The sequence below is a fragment of the Ostrinia nubilalis genome, chromosome 30, assembly GCF_963855985.1.
Source record: "Ostrinia nubilalis chromosome 30, ilOstNubi1.1, whole genome shotgun sequence".
In the NCBI taxonomy this organism is placed as follows: domain Eukaryota; kingdom Metazoa; phylum Arthropoda; class Insecta; order Lepidoptera; family Crambidae; genus Ostrinia; species Ostrinia nubilalis.
In genome coordinates this window covers 3,145,301-3,163,881 of record NC_087117.1, presented here as the reverse complement: position 1 = coordinate 3,163,881, position 18,581 = coordinate 3,145,301, and the positions used below count along the sequence as shown (strand labels likewise).

Genomic DNA, 18,581 nt, shown 5'->3' with positions numbered 1-18,581 from the left:
CAAAGTCCCATAAGGGCATCCTTTTCTTATTACTATTCAACGTTCATCATAATTGTTTTTTGTATAAATTTGAATAAAGATATTAGTTTAATAATTGTTTTGGTTAAAACATTTTCTTTCTTCTTTCTTTCTTTCTTAGTACCTAGATAGGTACCTACATACTTATTTCACGAGTAACTCAATACTATACTGTTTATAACTTTTTTTATTTCCAGCACCAATCATCCCGAAGTCTTCTACGGACCAACAGGTAAGTGCGAAAGTTTAAAAAAAGGACAATGTTATATTTTTTAGAGAGAGAGCATTTCTATGTAATATACTAGTAGTCCTTACGAATGATACTAGGTACAGTACCTCTAGTAGGAAAAACTTTCGAGTTCGTTTCGTTGCGTATTCAAAGTGTCATCGAAAAATTTTGTATGAAAAATTAAACAGCGCCCCCTAGGGCGGCTATAATATAGGGGGCGCTGTTTAATTTTTCATACAAAATTTTTCGATGACACTTTGAATACGCAACGAAACGAACTCGAAAGTTTTTCCTACTAGAGGTACAGGACAGACCGAGCATTGTTTGATAAAATTCGAGTTGTTACAACCGCGTACCCAGTACCTGTACCTTACAAACTTTCAAGAAGAGAGGATACATCTCAAATGACAACAACGCGCTTGTAAATACGTGATATTTGAATGGTCTATGCAAATAAAGAAATGTTGACTTTGAATTTGAATAAAATAGTAGGGTAGGGTATTAAGAATTTTTTTATTTATTTAACATTTATTCTTTACAGAAATGTGGAGTGCGTCACAATAACGGCGAATTCCGAATCGGTGGTAAAACGAAAGCTTTGTTCACTGAATTCAACTGGGTAGTGCCGATCATGGAGTAAGTTTTTCTTCACTACAAGGAAGCTCTTGGCCTGCCTAACCTGATGGAAAGTGATGATCAGGTCGAAGGTGGAACCGAACTTCATCCAGAATCTACGCTTGTTCCAAGTCCGCCTGGCTAAGTGGTAGCACAGAAAAAGTAATAGTACAGGTACAGAAGGATTACTCCGCAAGACGATTTAAATAAATGCGAGTCTTGCTACGACGCGGTACAGTGGAATTCAGCTCGCACAGCACTACGTACCTACAATTTTATTCACCTACAAGTTTTGTCTCTTTCTATCGCGTGCCTCTGAACTCTTCTTACGCTGTTAGGGTTGCTGTCTAGTGAAAAAATAATTAATCTAGTTACTTATTTGTAATGAGGTACGTATGTAGGTAAGTATGCATTCATTATGGAAAACCTTGGGAGAGGCCTTTGTCCAGCAGTGGACGTCATTTGGCTGAAACGAACGAACGCATTCTGAGCAGTAGTCATAGTAGGTTAGGTTCCTATACTATCCTAAGAATTATTGATTACCTACATGGCCAACATACCTTTCAGCATCTTTGGGAAGCGAAAAAAAAAAGATAAATCCGGTAGATTTCTTTTCGAATTTAAACACCCGAACGCCGCACAATATTTCTTTCTCTTTATGTCCATTTTTAAATAATACTTCGATCATAGAATTATAATCATACTACAACGCACGCCAGCGTCCTGACGGGCGCGCGCGTGACACTCGACTGATATAATACCCGCCGGCGGGGCGCTTCGCTGTAGGTAATTATCGGGTGTACCGCGCGGAGTGAGCCAGGCCTGGTGGTAGCTAGTCTTCTATCGTTCCATCCACGAAGACGCGTCCCACCAATTTTTGGTCGAGGGAAGCGAGCAATCCGAGCGTCATTATTGTAGTGTGCGTGTGCACTCATGGATAATTTAGCGTGTACCGACAACACTCTTAACATTAGCAGAAGAATGGTGAGTCTTCGTGGATGGAACGATCACCTAAGCCTGTCGCCATTACAACAATTTTCACAGCATTGCTGTATTCCGGCAGTTGGAGATAAGATATCCAATTCCTCTGTGGTTAAGGATTCCAGGTGTCACTTTCCACCTTCGGCCTGATCATAATTTTTTTATCAGGTGATGATCCGACCAAGAGCTTCCTCGTTTTACAGTTTTTCCTCAAGGATTTCCACAACTGTCCTCCACCCGCATCCAGGCTTTTCCCGCACTTTCACCAGGTCGTTGGTACACCGAGTAGGGCCTGTCTAAATTACGTCTTCCAGGCAGTGGGCATTTGAGAACATTTCTACCCCAACGCCAAAGTTTGACAATTCTGCTGCGGGCTATTTCGATCTCTTTGGTCTTTCTAAGGGCTTACAACGCAGCGTCGTCTCCACAAGGAATGATGGACGACTTCATAAAGGAAGCAGGAAGGCGCAGGCCGCTACCAACCGGTCTATTTGGAAATCATTGAGGCCTATGTTCATCAGTTGACATCCTGTGGCTGAAATGAGATGTCAATTGAAAAGCCACGATAGCCGAACGGTGAAGGGATCGGACTGGCCGACTCGTGATCTGTGAAACGTGGGTTCGGTCTCCGCCGCTCGACTATTGTGGTGAGCTCACTCGTGACTCAAGCATATTTAGCTTAGTACACAAGGGGCTAACGGGACTATTAGTAATTTATTATTGCTCAAATTACTAAACAATCTTAAAAAAACTTTATTTTTTTTAGAGTCCTCTGGAATGGCACCGAAGAGTACGTCTGCGTGGGCTCCCTCATCCATCCAGAGGTCGTGATGACTGTCGCCCACTACTTCACGGCTAAAAGGAACCTCATCATCAAGGCTGGGGACTACGACATCAGCCACACCAAGGAGAGACACCCGCATCAGGTCCGGGACGTCTCCAGCGTGAAACTGCACCCGAAATTCAAACTGGGTATGTTTCTTTAAAATACCAAGGTTTTTCATCGCTTGCAGTGTAGGACATAATTCTGAGACGAAGACGCGAACGAACGTCTATTGTCCAAGGACAATAGCTCGCGGCTCCGTTTCATTTGACACCTTTTAGATGAGGCCCCGCCCATCTGGCAGGGAGAATCCAACATACAACCCGGTTGAATTAACTGCGCACCGGCAAATGCGGCGAGGTGCGCAGTTAGCTCGATTGGGTTGTTAGTAGCCCACTCACTGGCCATCACCATCGGCCAGTGTGACAGAAAAGGTAACTTTAAGTTCATAGCAGACTTATAAACTCGGGAAGGGATCAACACCGTATCGCCTTTCGCGAGCTGTCATTGCCTTACGCGCGCTGTCAACCGCGAGGCGAGGCATTTACGTTTTGGTGCGGATAAGTGTGCGTTGCAAATGGAGTTTCATACAAATTATACTGACCGCCTCGAGTTGATACGGTTACGATCCCTTTCCGGGTCGATAAGTGTGCTTTTTTTTTATGCTAGACAAGGCAGGTATTTGACCGCAATCGCAGCTGGTGTTAAGTGAGATGCAGTCTAGGATAGTACATATCTGCCCTGTAAGTGCTCCTTAAAACTAAAGACTTCTTCTTTCCAGGGATCCTCAAATACGACATCGCTCTGCTGTTCCTCTCAACCCCGGTGAACCCCGCCCCACACGTTGGGTTCGCGTGTCTCCCGCCCGCCCTATCCATGACCCCAGCCGACACCGCCTGCTACGTCACCGGCTGGGGCATGGAGACCTATGATAAGAATGGAGAGATCTCGCATGTCTTGAAAAAGGTATGTGAATACTATTGGGTGGATCATCATCATCATCATCATTTCAGCCATATGACGTCCATAGGCATCCCCCAATGATTTCAACAATGGCCGGTTGGTGGCAGCCTGCATCCAGCGCCTTCCTGCTACCCTTATGAAGTCGACGGTCCACCTTGTGGGTGAAAGTCCTACGCTGCGCTTTCCGAGAACCCACTGTAGCTGAACAGTGAAATGGAACGGACTGGCCAATTCGAAGAACAAGGGTTTGAACTTCGCCGACGCTCGACTATTGTGGTTTTTATTAGCGGTCAAGCTGTAAATCCTGGCAACACAGGAGTTGCAGTGGTGGGAACGAGAGGTGGGAAGAGTACGGTATTTTTTATGCATACAAGGCAGGTATTTGACCGCAATCGCACCTGTGAGATGCAGTCTAGGATGGTACATATCTTCTCTGTAATTGCCTATTCACTCTCGCCTTGAAAAAGCCCAAATTATAGTGTCCAGGAAAGACAGCAACAGGCAGCGAATTCCAGTCCCTAGCTGTTCGCATTATAAAAGAGTTATGGTGAGTTCACTCGTTACACAAGCATATTAATTTAGCTTAGTACGAGGGGCTAACGGGACTATTAGTAATTTGAAATACAAATCTTTAAAAATGTGTACATTGGGACCTGTTTCTTTCCAGGTGGAGGTTCCAGCAGTTGCTGATAGCCATTGCCAAGAGGTTTTCAGGGACAAAATCGGACCGGCCTTTAACCTGCACAAGACTTGGATGTGCGCAGGGGGGGAGGAGGGGAGAGACGCCTGCCTACGCGACGGCGGAGGACCGCTTGTATGCCCGTATAAGGTAATAAACTTTTCCGGAATGGAATGGAATGGAATGGAATGGAATGGAATGGAATGGAATGGAATGGAATAGGAGCACTTCTCATGAATGCTGAATCCCGAGGTCCCGGGTTCGATTCCTAAGGGGGACAATATTTTCTGCTCGGTTTGGTTGATGGTAGTTCTTGTTCTAAGTCCACCTGACTAGCTACCATACCATTTATAGTGTAATATCGGCGATAGCCGAACGGTGAAGGGGTCGGACTGGCCGACTCGTGGTCCGGGGAACGCGTGTTAGGTCCCCGCCGCCGCTCGACTATTCTGGTGAGCTCACTGAGCTCATTCGTGACCCAAGCATATTTAGCTTAGTACGAGGGGCTAACGGGAGTATTAGTAATTTTTATGTATAATAATCGAAATAATCTTTTTAAAGAAATAGTTTCTAAGACCTTATAACTAACATTTATACTTATTTTGCAGAACCCGAAGATCGAAAACCAATACTTTCAAGCTGGAATCGTTTCGTGGGGCAACAACTGCGGCTTGAAGGGGGTTCCTGGAGTATATTCCAACGTGGCTGCGCTTCGGCAGTGGATCGACGACACTATGGCCGCTGGAGGCTACACCACCGAGTATTATACCCCTTAGATTGGTGACGGTTTTCTAAAAAGTGGACGTTGTAATAATAAAAAAAATTTTTCATCATAAATGTTTTTTGTTTTTATAGATTTTTATAAATTGGTCTAAAATGTGTGGTAATAAAATCTTCCATTATGCAGAATACGTGCAGTACTTAGCCGTAATGTGCTCCCGAGTACGTTATGGCCTCGTACTGATCAAAGACCAATAATTTCACCGGACGACGGACCGTCAAAAATCGGATCCTTTGTTTGCTGTCAATTTTCTCCTGACCTATGTCCGATGCATGTGCACACGTTCATTAAAAACCATACACCACCGCTAACAGGTGAAAAAATCGAGCTGTAGTCCGTTGGCTTTTAGGGCGTGTGTTATTGACAAGTCGGTTTTATCCGGCTTAAGGGCGGATGTGTGTATTGTCGGGCCGGTTTCTGCCCGGTTAAGGCGAATACAAGGTAAGGAAACATCCCGTTTCCTGGGTAAAAAAGCAAGAGTTTGAATTAGTCCGTCAGTTAACTTATCAAAAAATACTCGAAACTTTTAACACTCGTCATTATTTATTTTTTCAAAGTAATGAAAAGTGAAAGAGACAAAGTGCGTCAAAGTTCAGAACTGCCGTCTATAAGCTAAAAGGCCGCTAAATGACATTTGGTCATTTTTCACTTTTTTAATGTAATGGTAATAAAAAAAAATTCTCTATCGATCTGTCTAGGAACGGTTATTCTATCTTTTACCGTTCTCAAGATATTTTTTTTCAAAAGGCAGCTAAATACAAAAAACAAAAACCTTACATCGCTTAAAGGTCGTTAAACGGCACAACTAGATTAGAAGGCAGCTATACTACTTTAACGTTTGGATCGATTGAACATTTTTACTATCAATGCTTAGCTATAAAACAGTTATTATTCAACAGTAAACTAAAAGGTAGCAAAAGTATTTTTGCGGCTTTTTAGCTTGGTTACGTCGGAGTATAATACCTGGCATATACTTAACTAAAAGGCGGTTATACGCTCTTACCGAACTAAAAAGCAGTTAAAATAATTTTGCGGCCTTTAAGCGTTGTAGTGTTACTACTTTTACAATTAATATACTATTATAGAAAGCCTTATTAGACCGTACGTAAAGTAAAATAAATATTTTCTTCTGTGTCTTGCATAACAAAAAAGCCGTTAAATAACAAAACATCGCTAAAAAGCCACAAACTACCCAGCTCGCTTGTAAGTATAGTTCACTTTGTGATACCGGACTATTATGTATTCTGTGATACCGGACCAAATTTTAGTATGTTCTTAAGTATGTCTGTCGGAGCCCATCTGTAAAACGTCTGGTCCCGGAGAAAAGACATCATCAAAACGGCAGCTGCAACATTTTGATAAATGCAAAGGATTCTGATTCTATGAACCTTACATGCATGTGGGGGGTGTCAAATGATACGTTAACTGTTTTATAAAGGTATGATACGCAATATCAACTAAATAGTACAATAATGAAAATATTTCAAATTAAATGAAAATTACAGCTATAAAAACCAAATATTTTTAAATATAGCATCGAAACTATACACGATAGACAAAAAATATACATGTGGCAGACATAACAAGCTACTAATTAGCTATCCAAAGAATAAAACTGTGACTCGATCAAATTGAAAATGTCTTAGTTACATCGTTGTTAGTAAGGCGCTCCCTCTACTTCATGCGCGTGTAGTTTGTTAGTTTTAACTACTTTCAGTGGGAAATAAGACGAGTGAATGACAATATTGTATGTTTATAAAACTTATAAGAAAGAAGAAATGCCACAGTATTGAAATGGATATAATTAAAAAAAAAAACATTAATAAAATCGATTGAAAATACAAAAATAAATCAGTTTTTCCTCGAAATCGACAATAAAATAAACTTACTAGTAACTACCGTTTATATTTTGTAACAAATAATTTAAAACTTTGCTTTGGATTAATAAGTACATTTGTATCTAAGCTACCGAAGCTTATAGGAGTCTTTATTTAGTTACATAATAGGCCAGTCAATGTCGACATCAAAACATCGTAAACACGCTTTTTACAGTATTTATGATGTTGTTAGGTCCCTTTAGAGTTTTTACCTTTATTTGCAACAATGCGCCAAAATGTAACTTTGGCGCTTTCTTCACTGTTTTGGGGAAACTACCACAAGAGAGCGTTTTGTCGATATCGTTGCTTCATATTTTACTAAATTTAATAAAGTTTGCCACCGTTTGAAGTTCATTCCAATGCTCTTAGTCAATTTTTTTGGAGACACAGTAAGTCAAAGATGGGAAATAATTTATAATACTGAATAACTCAGGCGCTTATTTCAGTTATTTTAAATATAAAAAATGTTTCCAGGTGTCTTTGTTTAATAGTTTTGTAAAGTCAATTAAATTTTCTACAATTTGAGCTTAATCTAGCATTCTAGAACCTTAAAGATATGCCTTGTCAGAGATGAGAATTTTTTTCGAAAGTGAACATTCTCAGCACGGTCATTTGCATAAATCATGAGAGAGAAGTTGAAGAAAATATAATTACTTTTCATTTGATTTCAATAATATGGTATTTCTAGGTTTCATAGACACATAAGTTTTCTCAAGAATGAAAACAGTAATAATGATAAAAAACAGTGTACTGAATAATGTTGGTAATATATTTAAATTTAAATTTAAGAAACATAAAATACTATCATTCACTCGTCTCCTTTCCCACTGAAATTAGTTGAAACTAATAGAGTACAGCTGTCTGGAGTAGAGAGCGCCTCACTGACAACTATGTAACTAAGACATTTTGAATTTGATTGAGTTAAAAAACCTGAATAGATAATGAGTTGCTCGTTATGTGTGCTTTACATATTTTCTGTCTATTATTTATATGTAGTTTCGAGACTGTTAATTGAAAATATGGACTTGAGATTTTATTTTGATAAATATTTTCGTAATTGTAATTCAGCTGAGGTTATTACACATATTACAGCATTATACACCACTTAATTACATTTAATTTGATACCCCACACATGCAAATAAGGTTGTTAGAACTAGAATAAAGGCAATTTTTAAAATGTTACCCTAAGAGAATGGACTATTTTATTTTGTAATCACCATTCCCGATAGTTTTGTGGAAAAAAAGAACTTTTCTTTGCAAAAACTTAGTTTGATTTTATAAGTTAACGTTTAATTTTGCAGGATTCGAAAAATACAGATGTGGATAGTGCTAGCCTAAAAAGCAGTTACATGAAAAGGTTTAGTAATTAACTGCCTTTAAGTTATGCATAACTGTATTAAAAGTTGTTAAAAAATTTTGGAAGAGAAGTTAAGCGATATCTACTTGGCTAAAAGGCGGCTATGTGTAATTAGCCGCTTTTTTGTTATGGATATGTTAATAACTTCCTGTCTTTTCTGGCAGTTATTAATAAATCCATAACTTAAAAGCAGTTATGATTCTTTAGCCGCCATTTAGTTCTGCACACTTGAAGCAACCCTTAAAATTTTACAAGGTTAGAAAGGAAAATGTGTATTTATTGAATTAATTATTAATATTTTACAAAATCAACTTATTTCATGTGAAAGTTAAAAAAAAATAGATTTTTTTTGGTATATGACAACATGACAAAATGTTTATAGATACTGAGCAGCATCGGTTTGAAAATTTTGCCGCTTTTTTATGCTCTAGCTCAAAATTAGATTTTGTCATTTAGCGGCCTTTTAGCTTATAGACGGCAGAGAAGAAGAGACTCGTGACGTCAATGCACGTGGCACTTTGTGACGTCACGCGGATCTTCAACGCATCATAACTTCGTAAATACTTGTTTGATTGACAAATAAAAATATTCGTGTCCAATATCTTAAGGTTTTTGTAAGTAAACTAGCCTATTACAGCTATGATAATTTAACAATATGTACATTAAAAACTTAGTGATATCGGGTCTAAGAAGAAAATAACTTTGGTTTATAAGCATACTTTATTAGTTTCTCTCATTTAATGAGTATAATAGCTGGTATCGTATCCCATGGCCCTGACTTGCTCGTCGATCCACGGCCTCACAGACGCCACGTCTACGTACACTCCTGGAACATCCTTTTGGTAGCACAAATATCCCCAGGATGTGATCCCGGCTTGGTAGAAGCGCCCGTCCTGTGAATATTACAGATACTTTACATTTTGTCCACAATCAAAATCAAAAACATTTATTCAGTTTAGACCACAAGTGGCACTTATGAACGTCAAAATATAGTAAATAATAAAAAAAGAAAAGGTAGCCCTTATGGGGCACTTTACGTCTCCTTTGGGCCCTACCAGCGCTTCGAGACAAACATACGGCAAGTGCTGAGAAGAAACGCCGGAACAAACTTAATCAATATAATAACGCAAAGGACTGACTGACTGACATAGTGATCTATCAACGCACAGCCCAAACCACTGGACGGATCGGGCTGAAATTTGGCATGCAAGTAGATGTTTTGACGTAGGCATCCGCTAAGAAAGAATTTTACGAAACTCCACCCCTAAGGGGGTAAAACGGGATCCACGCGTAAGAAGTCGCGGGCGGCCGCTAGTTAAGTATAAATTATTAAGCAGCGTGGGACGTCCACCCACAAGGAGGACCGACAACATCATAAAGGTAGCAGGAAGGTGCTGGACGCAGGCCGCTACCAACCGGGCAACATGGAAAGCATTAGAGGAGACCTATGTTCAGCAGTGGACTTCCTATGGCTGAGATGATGATGATGATGAGATGATGAAGTATATGTTGTGAGGTGGAATGGGATAGAACGGAACGGAATGGAATGGAACGGAATGAAATGGAATGAAATAGAAAGAAATGGAATGAAGTAGAATGAAATGGAATGAAGCAGAATGAAATGAAATGAATTAGAATGAAATGGAATGAAGCAGAATGAAATGGAATGAAGCAGAATGAAATGGAATGAAGCATAATGAAGTAGAATTAAATGAAATGGAGTGAAATCAAATTGAATGTCATATTATTATTAAGGAATATTTTATATCAAATTACCGGGTATGGGCACACCAAGGGAGCGCCACCGTCTCCCGTACAAGTATCCTTGCCGTTCCCGCCAGCGCAGATAAGAGTGGGGTCCACGTCATACTCCGGGTTCTTCATCGCTGCCCTGAGACTGGTCTGACAGGTCTGACGGTCCACCACGGGCAAGTTCATCTGTGGGGAGAAATAGTTGAGTTTTTCATTTACTACGGTGAATAAAAAGTACCAGGGAAACATAGCCATAACGGGACTATTCCCACCTCTCGTTTCCATCACTGCAACTCCTGTGTAGCCAGGATCTAGCTTGACCGCCATAAAAACCCAACCAATGAAGGTCAAGTTTGTCCCGGGGTGTACATAGCCATAATGCTGCGTTTCCACCAGAGATATGCGAGGGCGAGGATGCGTAGCGAGGGATGTGTTTGTAAAGAACCTATTGGTTCTTTTACCGAAGCTTTTTCTTTTGAATCGCTTCATTTACCAAGGCGATAAAACATCCCTCGCTACGCATCCTCGCACATCTCTGTTGGAAACGCAGCCTAAAGGAGCTATTTTCAGTTGATTTGAGCACACTGAGCGTCTGTAGTGGATATGACTTGATAATGTTTAACCACTCATAAGAAATAAGCACACCTTATCTACCCGGAAACGGATCGTAACCGTTACGGTTAGTATTCTTTATATGTAACTCCGTACTGCAACGCACACTTATCCGCACTGTAACATAAATGCGGTTGACCGCGCGGCGAAAAGCGATGCTGTATATTCCCTTTCCTAGTTGATAAGTGTGCTATGACCTGTACCAGAGTAAATACAAATGAGTAGGTCATCTTCATAGAAACGCACGGGCGCGGTTAGTATGTGAGCGCGCCAACACGTATGCGGCGCGCACGCACACTGACAAAATTTAGCGAGGATTAGCGGGGAGCCACTCGTGGTTGCGCCACCATCAAAGTTGACCAACTCATTTGTATTTACTCTGCCTGTACCCACCTCCTTCTGTACGTTTTCCATAGGCCCGTTGTACTTATCACTGCCCCATCCGCTGACGACGCATTTAGTGGCGGGAGCAGTGACCACGCTCGGTTCAGGCAGGCAGGTGTAGTCGATGTGCACGTCTTGAAGAATATCTGAATCTAGGAACAGGAGGCCGACGTCGTATATCCCGATACCTGTGAAAGATAGATAGATAAATCATTATTATTATTACTGACGGGATTGCTACCATGTACCTTAATTTTGAGTTTTCGATATTTCGGCACTGTTGCCGACACACTAAAATAAATGACTATGAGTGTGAGTGTGTGAGTGTGAGTGTGAGTGTGAGTGTGAGTGTGAGTGTGAGTGTGAGTGTGAGTGTGAGTGTGAGTGTGAGTGTGAGTGTGAGTGTGAGTGTGAGTGTGAGTGTGAGTGTGAGTGTGTGAGTGTGAGTGTGAGTGTGAGTGTGAGTGTGAGTGTGAGTGTGAGTGTGATTTTGACTGTGACTGTGTCTGTGACTGTGACTGTGACTGTGACTGTGACTGTGTCTGTGACTGTGACTGTGTCTGTGACTGTGACTGTGACTGTGTCTGTGACTGTGTCTGTGACTGTGTCTGTGACTGTGTCTGTGACTGTGACTGTGACTATGACATACCAGAGTCAAATGAGTCGTGAGTGACTGCCGACACCACATCTCTCAACTGATCAAGGTATCGCGCCCTTCTTTTGTTCTCCAAGTCCAAGACGCCGGCTCTGACCTTCCACGTGACGTCCTCTTCAAGGAAGCGGTTCGCTACCGTCAGCACCACGCGTGGGTGGATCAGGGAGCCCACACATGTATATCTTAGGCCACCGTCGGGTTTGAATCTGAAATTTAAAAAGGGATGATTGGCGAAGACCAGTGGGTCTAGACAAAGTGCAAATTATAATCGCAAACCAGTCGAAAAATGGTCGAAAAGCCCTATTATTGTATGGAGTTTTGACGGATTCGATTTTCGATTCGATCAAAAAGTGCATTATGTCTAAGGGGGCAGCTTCTCATTAGGTTGTTTTTCAGGGGGGTACTGGCCCGATTAGTATCATAATTCATGAGTTAGTACTATGAATCATCATCTTCTTTAAAAGAGAGGGCGTTCTGCAGTGGCAGGAAGTATAGAAACTCCCCGAGAAATATGCGAACATCAGGCCTTCCCAACCCGTCTGGCCAGCGTGGGCAGCTTAAGCCAAATCCTCCGTTTGCCTCTGGTAAATTTGAGGATCGTACTCTTACAATGGAGGCTGAATGACCTGGTGATGATGATAACAGTAGTGAAGATTATGATGATGATGATAATTTAGTGTAAGTAAACAAACAAAAGTGGAAATGCGTAAGAAAGCGCAGCATAGGACGTCCACCCACAAGGTGGACCGTCGACCTCATAAAGGTAGCAGGAAGGCGCTGGATGCAGGCCACCAAACTACCCAAAGATCATTATGGAAATCATAAGGGGAGGCATATGTTCAGCAGTGAACGTCCTGTTGCTGAAATGATGATGATGAAACAAATTACTTACTCGTATACTGCAACGGTCCATGGGAATTCACCAAACATGGCTCTTTGGATTTTGTCTTTAATCTTGAATCCACCACCACCGTTACGGTTCCGTACGCCACAACCCTATAAAATTAACGTAATTAAAGGATTTTGTTTTGGAAACGCTGGGACCTTGGGGCCCTGAGCAGGGGCTACGCCTATTAAGGGGCTAGGCGGGGAATTGCCCCGGGGCCCCTAAGTTCAGGGGGCCCCCGAATCCTTACCAGAAAATCTCAATTGAAATGAACTTTTGATAATTTCTCCCATTTTCAAAATAAATAGAGAGAAATTCGATATTTATACTTAGGGAATTCCCCTAAATTATTTCTGTGGGTTGGCAGTAGTTTAAATTTAACGGATAGCGATATATGCGTTTTATTATTCATCGATGTGCGTTTTTTTTTATATTTACAATAGTACACAGCTAATAATAATAAAATAAAATAATGTATAATAGTTTTGTTGTGAAGAGAAGATAAGAGAACTGTTAAATAAATTTAAACTGTATCAGGAGTAAGTAAGCTTAATGTCAATAAACTTAATAAAACCTAACCAGTTTAAATTGCAGTGGGGCCCCATTTTTTTTATTTGCCCCAGGGCCCTTGGTTACCTAACTGGCCCTGAGGCCAAAAAGCTAGCAACATCGAGGTTACCGGTGACCAGAGGCCTATAAAGGTCACCCTAATCACACTTACGCCCGTATTCAAAGATTACTATGAGGTCTCACGTGAGCGTGGACGCACAGGATGACATGCGATTGCGAACCAATCACAGAGCTCTATTTAATGCGTTCGTTTTGCTACTTCACTTAAAGCCTTGATCACACGTACCGAGCAAACGGGCGAGACAGTGCTCTCGGCCGAGTACTCGGTATGTATGAACGAACATTAAGCCGAGTGCTCGGCCGAGCGCTCGAGTATGTGACTCGCTCACCCAACTGTCTCGGCCGAGGAAAAATTTTACTGGCTCGCCTGTTTACTCGGTACGTGTGATCAAGGCTTAAGCAAGCGGGCGTTATTTTATCAACCCGGAAAGGAATCAACATCGTATTGCCTTTCGCCGCGCGGTCAACAGAGGCGAAGCGTTTACGTAACGGTGCGGATAAGTGTGTTGCAGTACGGAGTTTCATACAAAGAATACCTACTGACCGCCTCAAGTTGATACGGTTACGATCCGTTTCCGGGTTGATAAGTGTGCTTCGACCTTGTCTGTGCGTTGCAGTCCGGAGTTTCATACAAAGAACTGACCGCCTCGAGTTGATACGGTTACGGTTACGATCCGTTTCCGGGGTGACCTTAAGACCTCATGCAATCGAAAAAAAGTTCACATTCGAAAAATAATTCGAAGACCGTTCATAGGGTAAGGTTAGGTTTTTTCGACTATTACACCGTTTGTGCATTCTCAGAAGTTCACAATCGAAAAAATTCGATCGAAAACCACTCGAACGCTACGAGTGCTAAGTACCAGTCGATCTTGAAATTCGTACACGAATTTATCTGTCAAAGTACTCCAAGTCATAATCCTATGAACTGTGAAATAAAACCAAGAAATTTTGGACTTTGCAAGTTTAATTTCTTATAAAACATTTAAAATTAAACCTTTGAAACTTTATATTTTGTGATTTTGCGTATTAATTTTACAACATTATGACTGTATCAAATTATAAAAATAAATGGGATTTGTAATAAAATTTCACTAAGCAAAGATAAATTATTCATACGGAAGTTACAGCGTTTTTAAAAACGTCGCAACGGACCGTAACAAAAGTTCGTATACGGAAAAAAATCGATTGCATGAGAATCGTATCCCTGGGGTCTCCAAACTTTGAAGCCTTGGGGTCATAATAATTTTTCCGGTATGTTGCAAGGGCCATAACAATTTTAATTTTTCTGCCCACCTATGCAAACATAGGCTTAGTATTAAGCTGTCGCGGGCTGGATTGATGGTAGTTGCAGGCCAGAAACGGGCCGTAGTTTGGAGACCCCTGTTTTTTTTTCTTTAAAAAGATTATTAGCAATTTGTATTGCACAAATTACAAATAGTCCCGTTAGCCCCTCGTGGTAAGCTAAATAAGCTTGTGTTACGAGTGGGCTCACCACAATAGTCTAGCGGCGGTGGGATTCGAATCCGCGTTCCTTGGATTTCGAGTCGCCCACTCCGACCCCTTCACCGTTCGGCTATCGTGGCTATACAGGGTGTTAGGTAAATGGGTATATGAGCCGACACTAGCCCATGTTAACATGGGCATATAAATGGTATGGTGAAGTCAGAAAGGACATCATCCATTTTGGTCCAAAATCAAAAGTGCCGGCCAAAAAATAAAAGTGCTGTATTCTGATAGAATACGTCCGCCTGAGCATTTATTACTATGGCACCAAAGCTGTAGCACCACTGTGCATCGTAGTATTTGAGCTCTAAAAATATATGAAACGACTGACTTTGATCTCAAATACTACGATGCACAGTGGTGCTACAGCTTTGGTGTCATAGTAACAAATACTAAGGCGGACGTATTCTGTCAGAATATAGCACTTTTTTTTTTATTGGCCGACATTTTTGATTTTGAACAAAAAATGTATGAATCGTCGATGAATTTTAGATCTCAAATACTCGACGCACAGTGGTGCTACAGCTTTGGTGCCATAGTAACAAATGCTAAGGCGGACGTATTCTGTCAGAAGACAGCACTTTTTGTTATTGGCCGACACTTTTGATTTTGAACAAAAAATGTATGAATCGTCGATGAATTTTAGATCTCAAATACTCGAGGCATAGTGGTGCTACACCTTTGGTGCCATAGTAACAAATGCTAAGGCGGACGTATTCTGTCAGAACACAGCACTTTTTTTTTTATTGGCCGACACTTTTGATTTTGAACAAAAAATGTATGAATAATCGATGACTTTTAGATCTCAAATACTCGACGCACAGTGGAGCTACGGCTTTGGTGCCATAGTAACAAATGCTAAGGCAGACGTATTCTGTCAGAATACAGCACTTTTTTTTGTTGGCCGGCACTTTTGATTTTGGACCAAAAATATATGAAACGTGGATGATGTCCTTTGATATCATCATTCTATTTTTTTTTAATTTACTAAATTTTTAATAAATTTTATAAAGACCGATTTGTATGAAAAATAAAATAATTAAAATGAAGATATCAATTTTCTGACTTCACCATACCATTTATATGCCCATGTTAACATGGGCTAGTGTCGGCTCATATACCCATTTACCTAACACCCTGTATAGTGGATAGTTTTATACTACAAAAAAATAATTGATAACTTACTTTAGTAGGTGCTTGAGTACCACCAATATTAGGAGCGACTGTGGGAGTGGTGGTCGTTTCAATCGGAGGTGTGGGGGTTTGGTTTCGACTGGTGACAATTATGATGTCTGACAGAACACAGCACATTGTGTTCTCTGGACAATTGTTTTGCCTGTAAACACAATAATAAATGGCAATATTGTCTAATTTATACAGGGTGTCCCAAAAAGTAGTGTCAACCCGAAGCCCAGAGATAGAGCATCACCTGGGCTATCCAAATCACCCCGCAATTTTTTATAGTTTCGAGTTATGATTGTTTTAAATTTCCGTGCTTAGGAACTTTTTTGGTCACTGTGGCGCGAATAATAATAATATAAGCCTTTATTCAGACATACAGAGTTTAAAATTGATTGAGTTTAATATTATTCTAAATGACATTTGTCTGTGTGCCTTTTTTTGGCAAAGGCCTCCTCCAACTGTTTCCACTCTCCTCTATCTCCTGCAACTGTTGCCCATCCACCTCCAGCTGTGGCCTTTATTTCATCTACCCATCTTCTTGGTAGCCTTCCCCGTTTTCGCTTAATATGCCTTGTGAACCAGTTCATTGTAGATTTAGACCATTCCTCTTTTCCTTTATTTGTGTGTCCTGTCCTTCTCCATTTCAACTTTCTGATAGTTACTGTTACATCTTTTGTTATCTTATCTTTTGTGGCGCGAATAGACAAGTTAAAAGCCTGAATTTTTTATTATTATTAGATGAACACTAGGCCTAGCTGATTCAGAAGTATTACATCCATAAGTAACACAAATGTAAACTAAAATCCTGTGTGTTGAAAAAAAACCATAAGTAACTCGAAAACGTCAAAAGTCACGGTGATTTGGGTAGCCCTCTCGGGTACTTTTTACTTTTTGGGACACCCTGTATAATGAGCAGACACCAAACTTGACCCTCATTGGTTGGATTTTTATCGGCGGTCAAGCTGTAGATCCTGGCTACACAGGAGTTGCAGCGGTGGGAACGAGAGGTGAGAGTAGTCCCGTTACCTGAAATGCACTCGGTTTTCGCCATGGTTTGGTGTCTTGCATGAGGACGGCGCAACACAGGACCCCTGCTGTTTATCGGGCAGTCTGCAGTCAGAGGGCGCTGCTGGTGATGGTGGTGCTGGCGATGGTGGTGCTGTCGCTGGAAGATGATAATGATTTAAGGATATGCCACACTGGATTCGTTCTGTAGTCTGTCAACCTTTGTTGAGAACCAACAAAAGAGGTTTTAATGTTTTTTTTACTTTTTTTCACAAAACAAAATAAAATCACCTCTACTTTTGACAGCTCAAGAAAGTTGTTTTATTAATACATTTTTATCCATATTTTAATTCAATAATTCATACATTCAATAATTAATTTATGTCATAAGCAACATAAATTAAATATAAAATGTATGAATTACTGAATAATGTATTAAAATGTATAAATGAAACGACTTTCTTTCAGCTGTCAAAGTGAAGAAGTAAACTTTATTTTGTTTTGAAGAAAAAGTAATAAAAAGTATAAAAACTCCTTGTTGGTTTCCAACACCTTATTTATCATATTTCTCCTGCTACTTTATTTTATGAGGTCGTTTGTCCACCTTGTGTCCAATCTCACGTGATCTCCACTCCAGAAACTTGCTAGCCCATCGGCCGTCAGTTCATTGCCACTTCAGCTTGCTGATCCGTCGGGCTATGTTATAGATGATGATGACGGTAATGATAATCGTTTTAGCCAATTAATGTCCACTGCTGGACAAAGGCCTCCCCCAAGGATTTCTACAAGGACCGGTCCTGCGCCGCCCGCATCCAGGCCACACTACATTTTCCGGCTAGTGGTCGTCACTCGAGAACTTTTCTGCCCCAGCGGCCATCAGCTCTGCGAGCATTTGATTCTAGCAATTTTGCGGGCTATGTCAGTCACTTTGGTTCTCCTGCGGATCTCCTCATTTCTGATTCGATCACGCAGGGAAACTCCAAGCATAGCACGCTCTATCGCGTTTGTGACCGTGAGCCTTCTTATGAGGCCCATAATAAGGTAACGATAAAAAATTTAATACTTACTATAAACAGTAGGTCCAGAATCGTCAAATATGTCGTCCTCCGGGTTACTCTGTCCATACGCCGCACATACGTATATTGCAAGTACCAATAACATATTCTTCTGAAACACAGATCATAATCAAAAATAGAAATTAAAACAACATTTTTGTACCCATATGAAGCTGTGGGGTCACTAGTTACCTATTTAGAAACAATTACGGGACTATTCCCTCTCGTTCCCACCGCTGCAACTCCTGAGTAGCCAGGATCTACAGCTTGACCGCTAAAACCCAACCAGTGAAGGAAAAGTTTGTTCCGGGGGAAAGTTAAACTGTCATTGGACTCGCAACCGCAAACTTTGGTGCCAAATAAACATTTTTTCTTACTTTCTTTCAAAGCGGATTTAGAAATTGTACAACATACTCACGTTTAAATTCATGGTTGCAGTTCACCGAGAGCTTCTAAACTAAAACTCAAATAACTTGAATATATTAAGCATAATATCCAATGCGATAACGAGGTGAAGTGGGTACGTAACCTTTATAAATAAATAGTATTAACAGGGATGTTATGGATACGGTTACGGATATTGGAATAATAT

General features: G+C 40.7%; 2 protein-coding genes across 2 annotated transcripts in view; one reads left to right on the top strand and one right to left on the bottom strand.

Moving 5' to 3' along the window:
• LOC135085865 (uncharacterized) overlaps positions 1–5,145 on the top strand; it is a 31,530-nt gene extending 26,385 nt beyond the window's left edge. The window contains exons 25-30 of the mRNA XM_063980649.1: positions 216–250; positions 789–883; positions 2,610–2,815; positions 3,448–3,632; positions 4,297–4,458; positions 4,917–5,145. Coding sequence (XP_063836719.1) covers positions 216–250; positions 789–883; positions 2,610–2,815; positions 3,448–3,632; positions 4,297–4,458; positions 4,917–5,084 — 851 coding nt within the window. The 3' untranslated portion in view covers positions 5,085–5,145. The remainder of the gene's footprint in view (positions 1–215; positions 251–788; positions 884–2,609; positions 2,816–3,447; positions 3,633–4,296; positions 4,459–4,916) is intronic.
• A 3,881-nt stretch (positions 5,146–9,026) lies between these two features.
• LOC135086222 (phenoloxidase-activating factor 2-like) lies at positions 9,027–18,508 on the bottom strand. Its single transcript, XM_063981049.1, has 9 exons — positions 18,408–18,508; positions 18,002–18,101; positions 16,956–17,094; positions 15,933–16,083; positions 12,621–12,724; positions 11,723–11,934; positions 11,083–11,261; positions 10,102–10,263; positions 9,027–9,218 (listed from the first exon to the last, which is right to left on the bottom strand). Exons 1-9 carry the CDS (start codon positions 18,417–18,419, stop codon positions 9,063–9,065), a joined length of 1,215 nt encoding a protein of 404 aa, XP_063837119.1. The 5' UTR covers positions 18,420–18,508; the 3' UTR covers positions 9,027–9,062.
• Between the last annotated feature and the right edge of the window lie 73 nt (positions 18,509–18,581).

Coding starts and splice junctions, on each gene's coding strand:
- LOC135086222 (XM_063981049.1), bottom strand. Junction 17,095..18,001: donor TTCTGGACCTACTGTTTATA/GTAAGTATTAAA, acceptor ATCATCTTCCAG/CGACAGCACCACCATCGCCA. Junction 10,264..11,082: donor TGGAAAACGTACAGAAGGAG/GTGGGTACAGGC, acceptor TTCTCCCCACAG/ATGAACTTGCCCGTGGTGGA.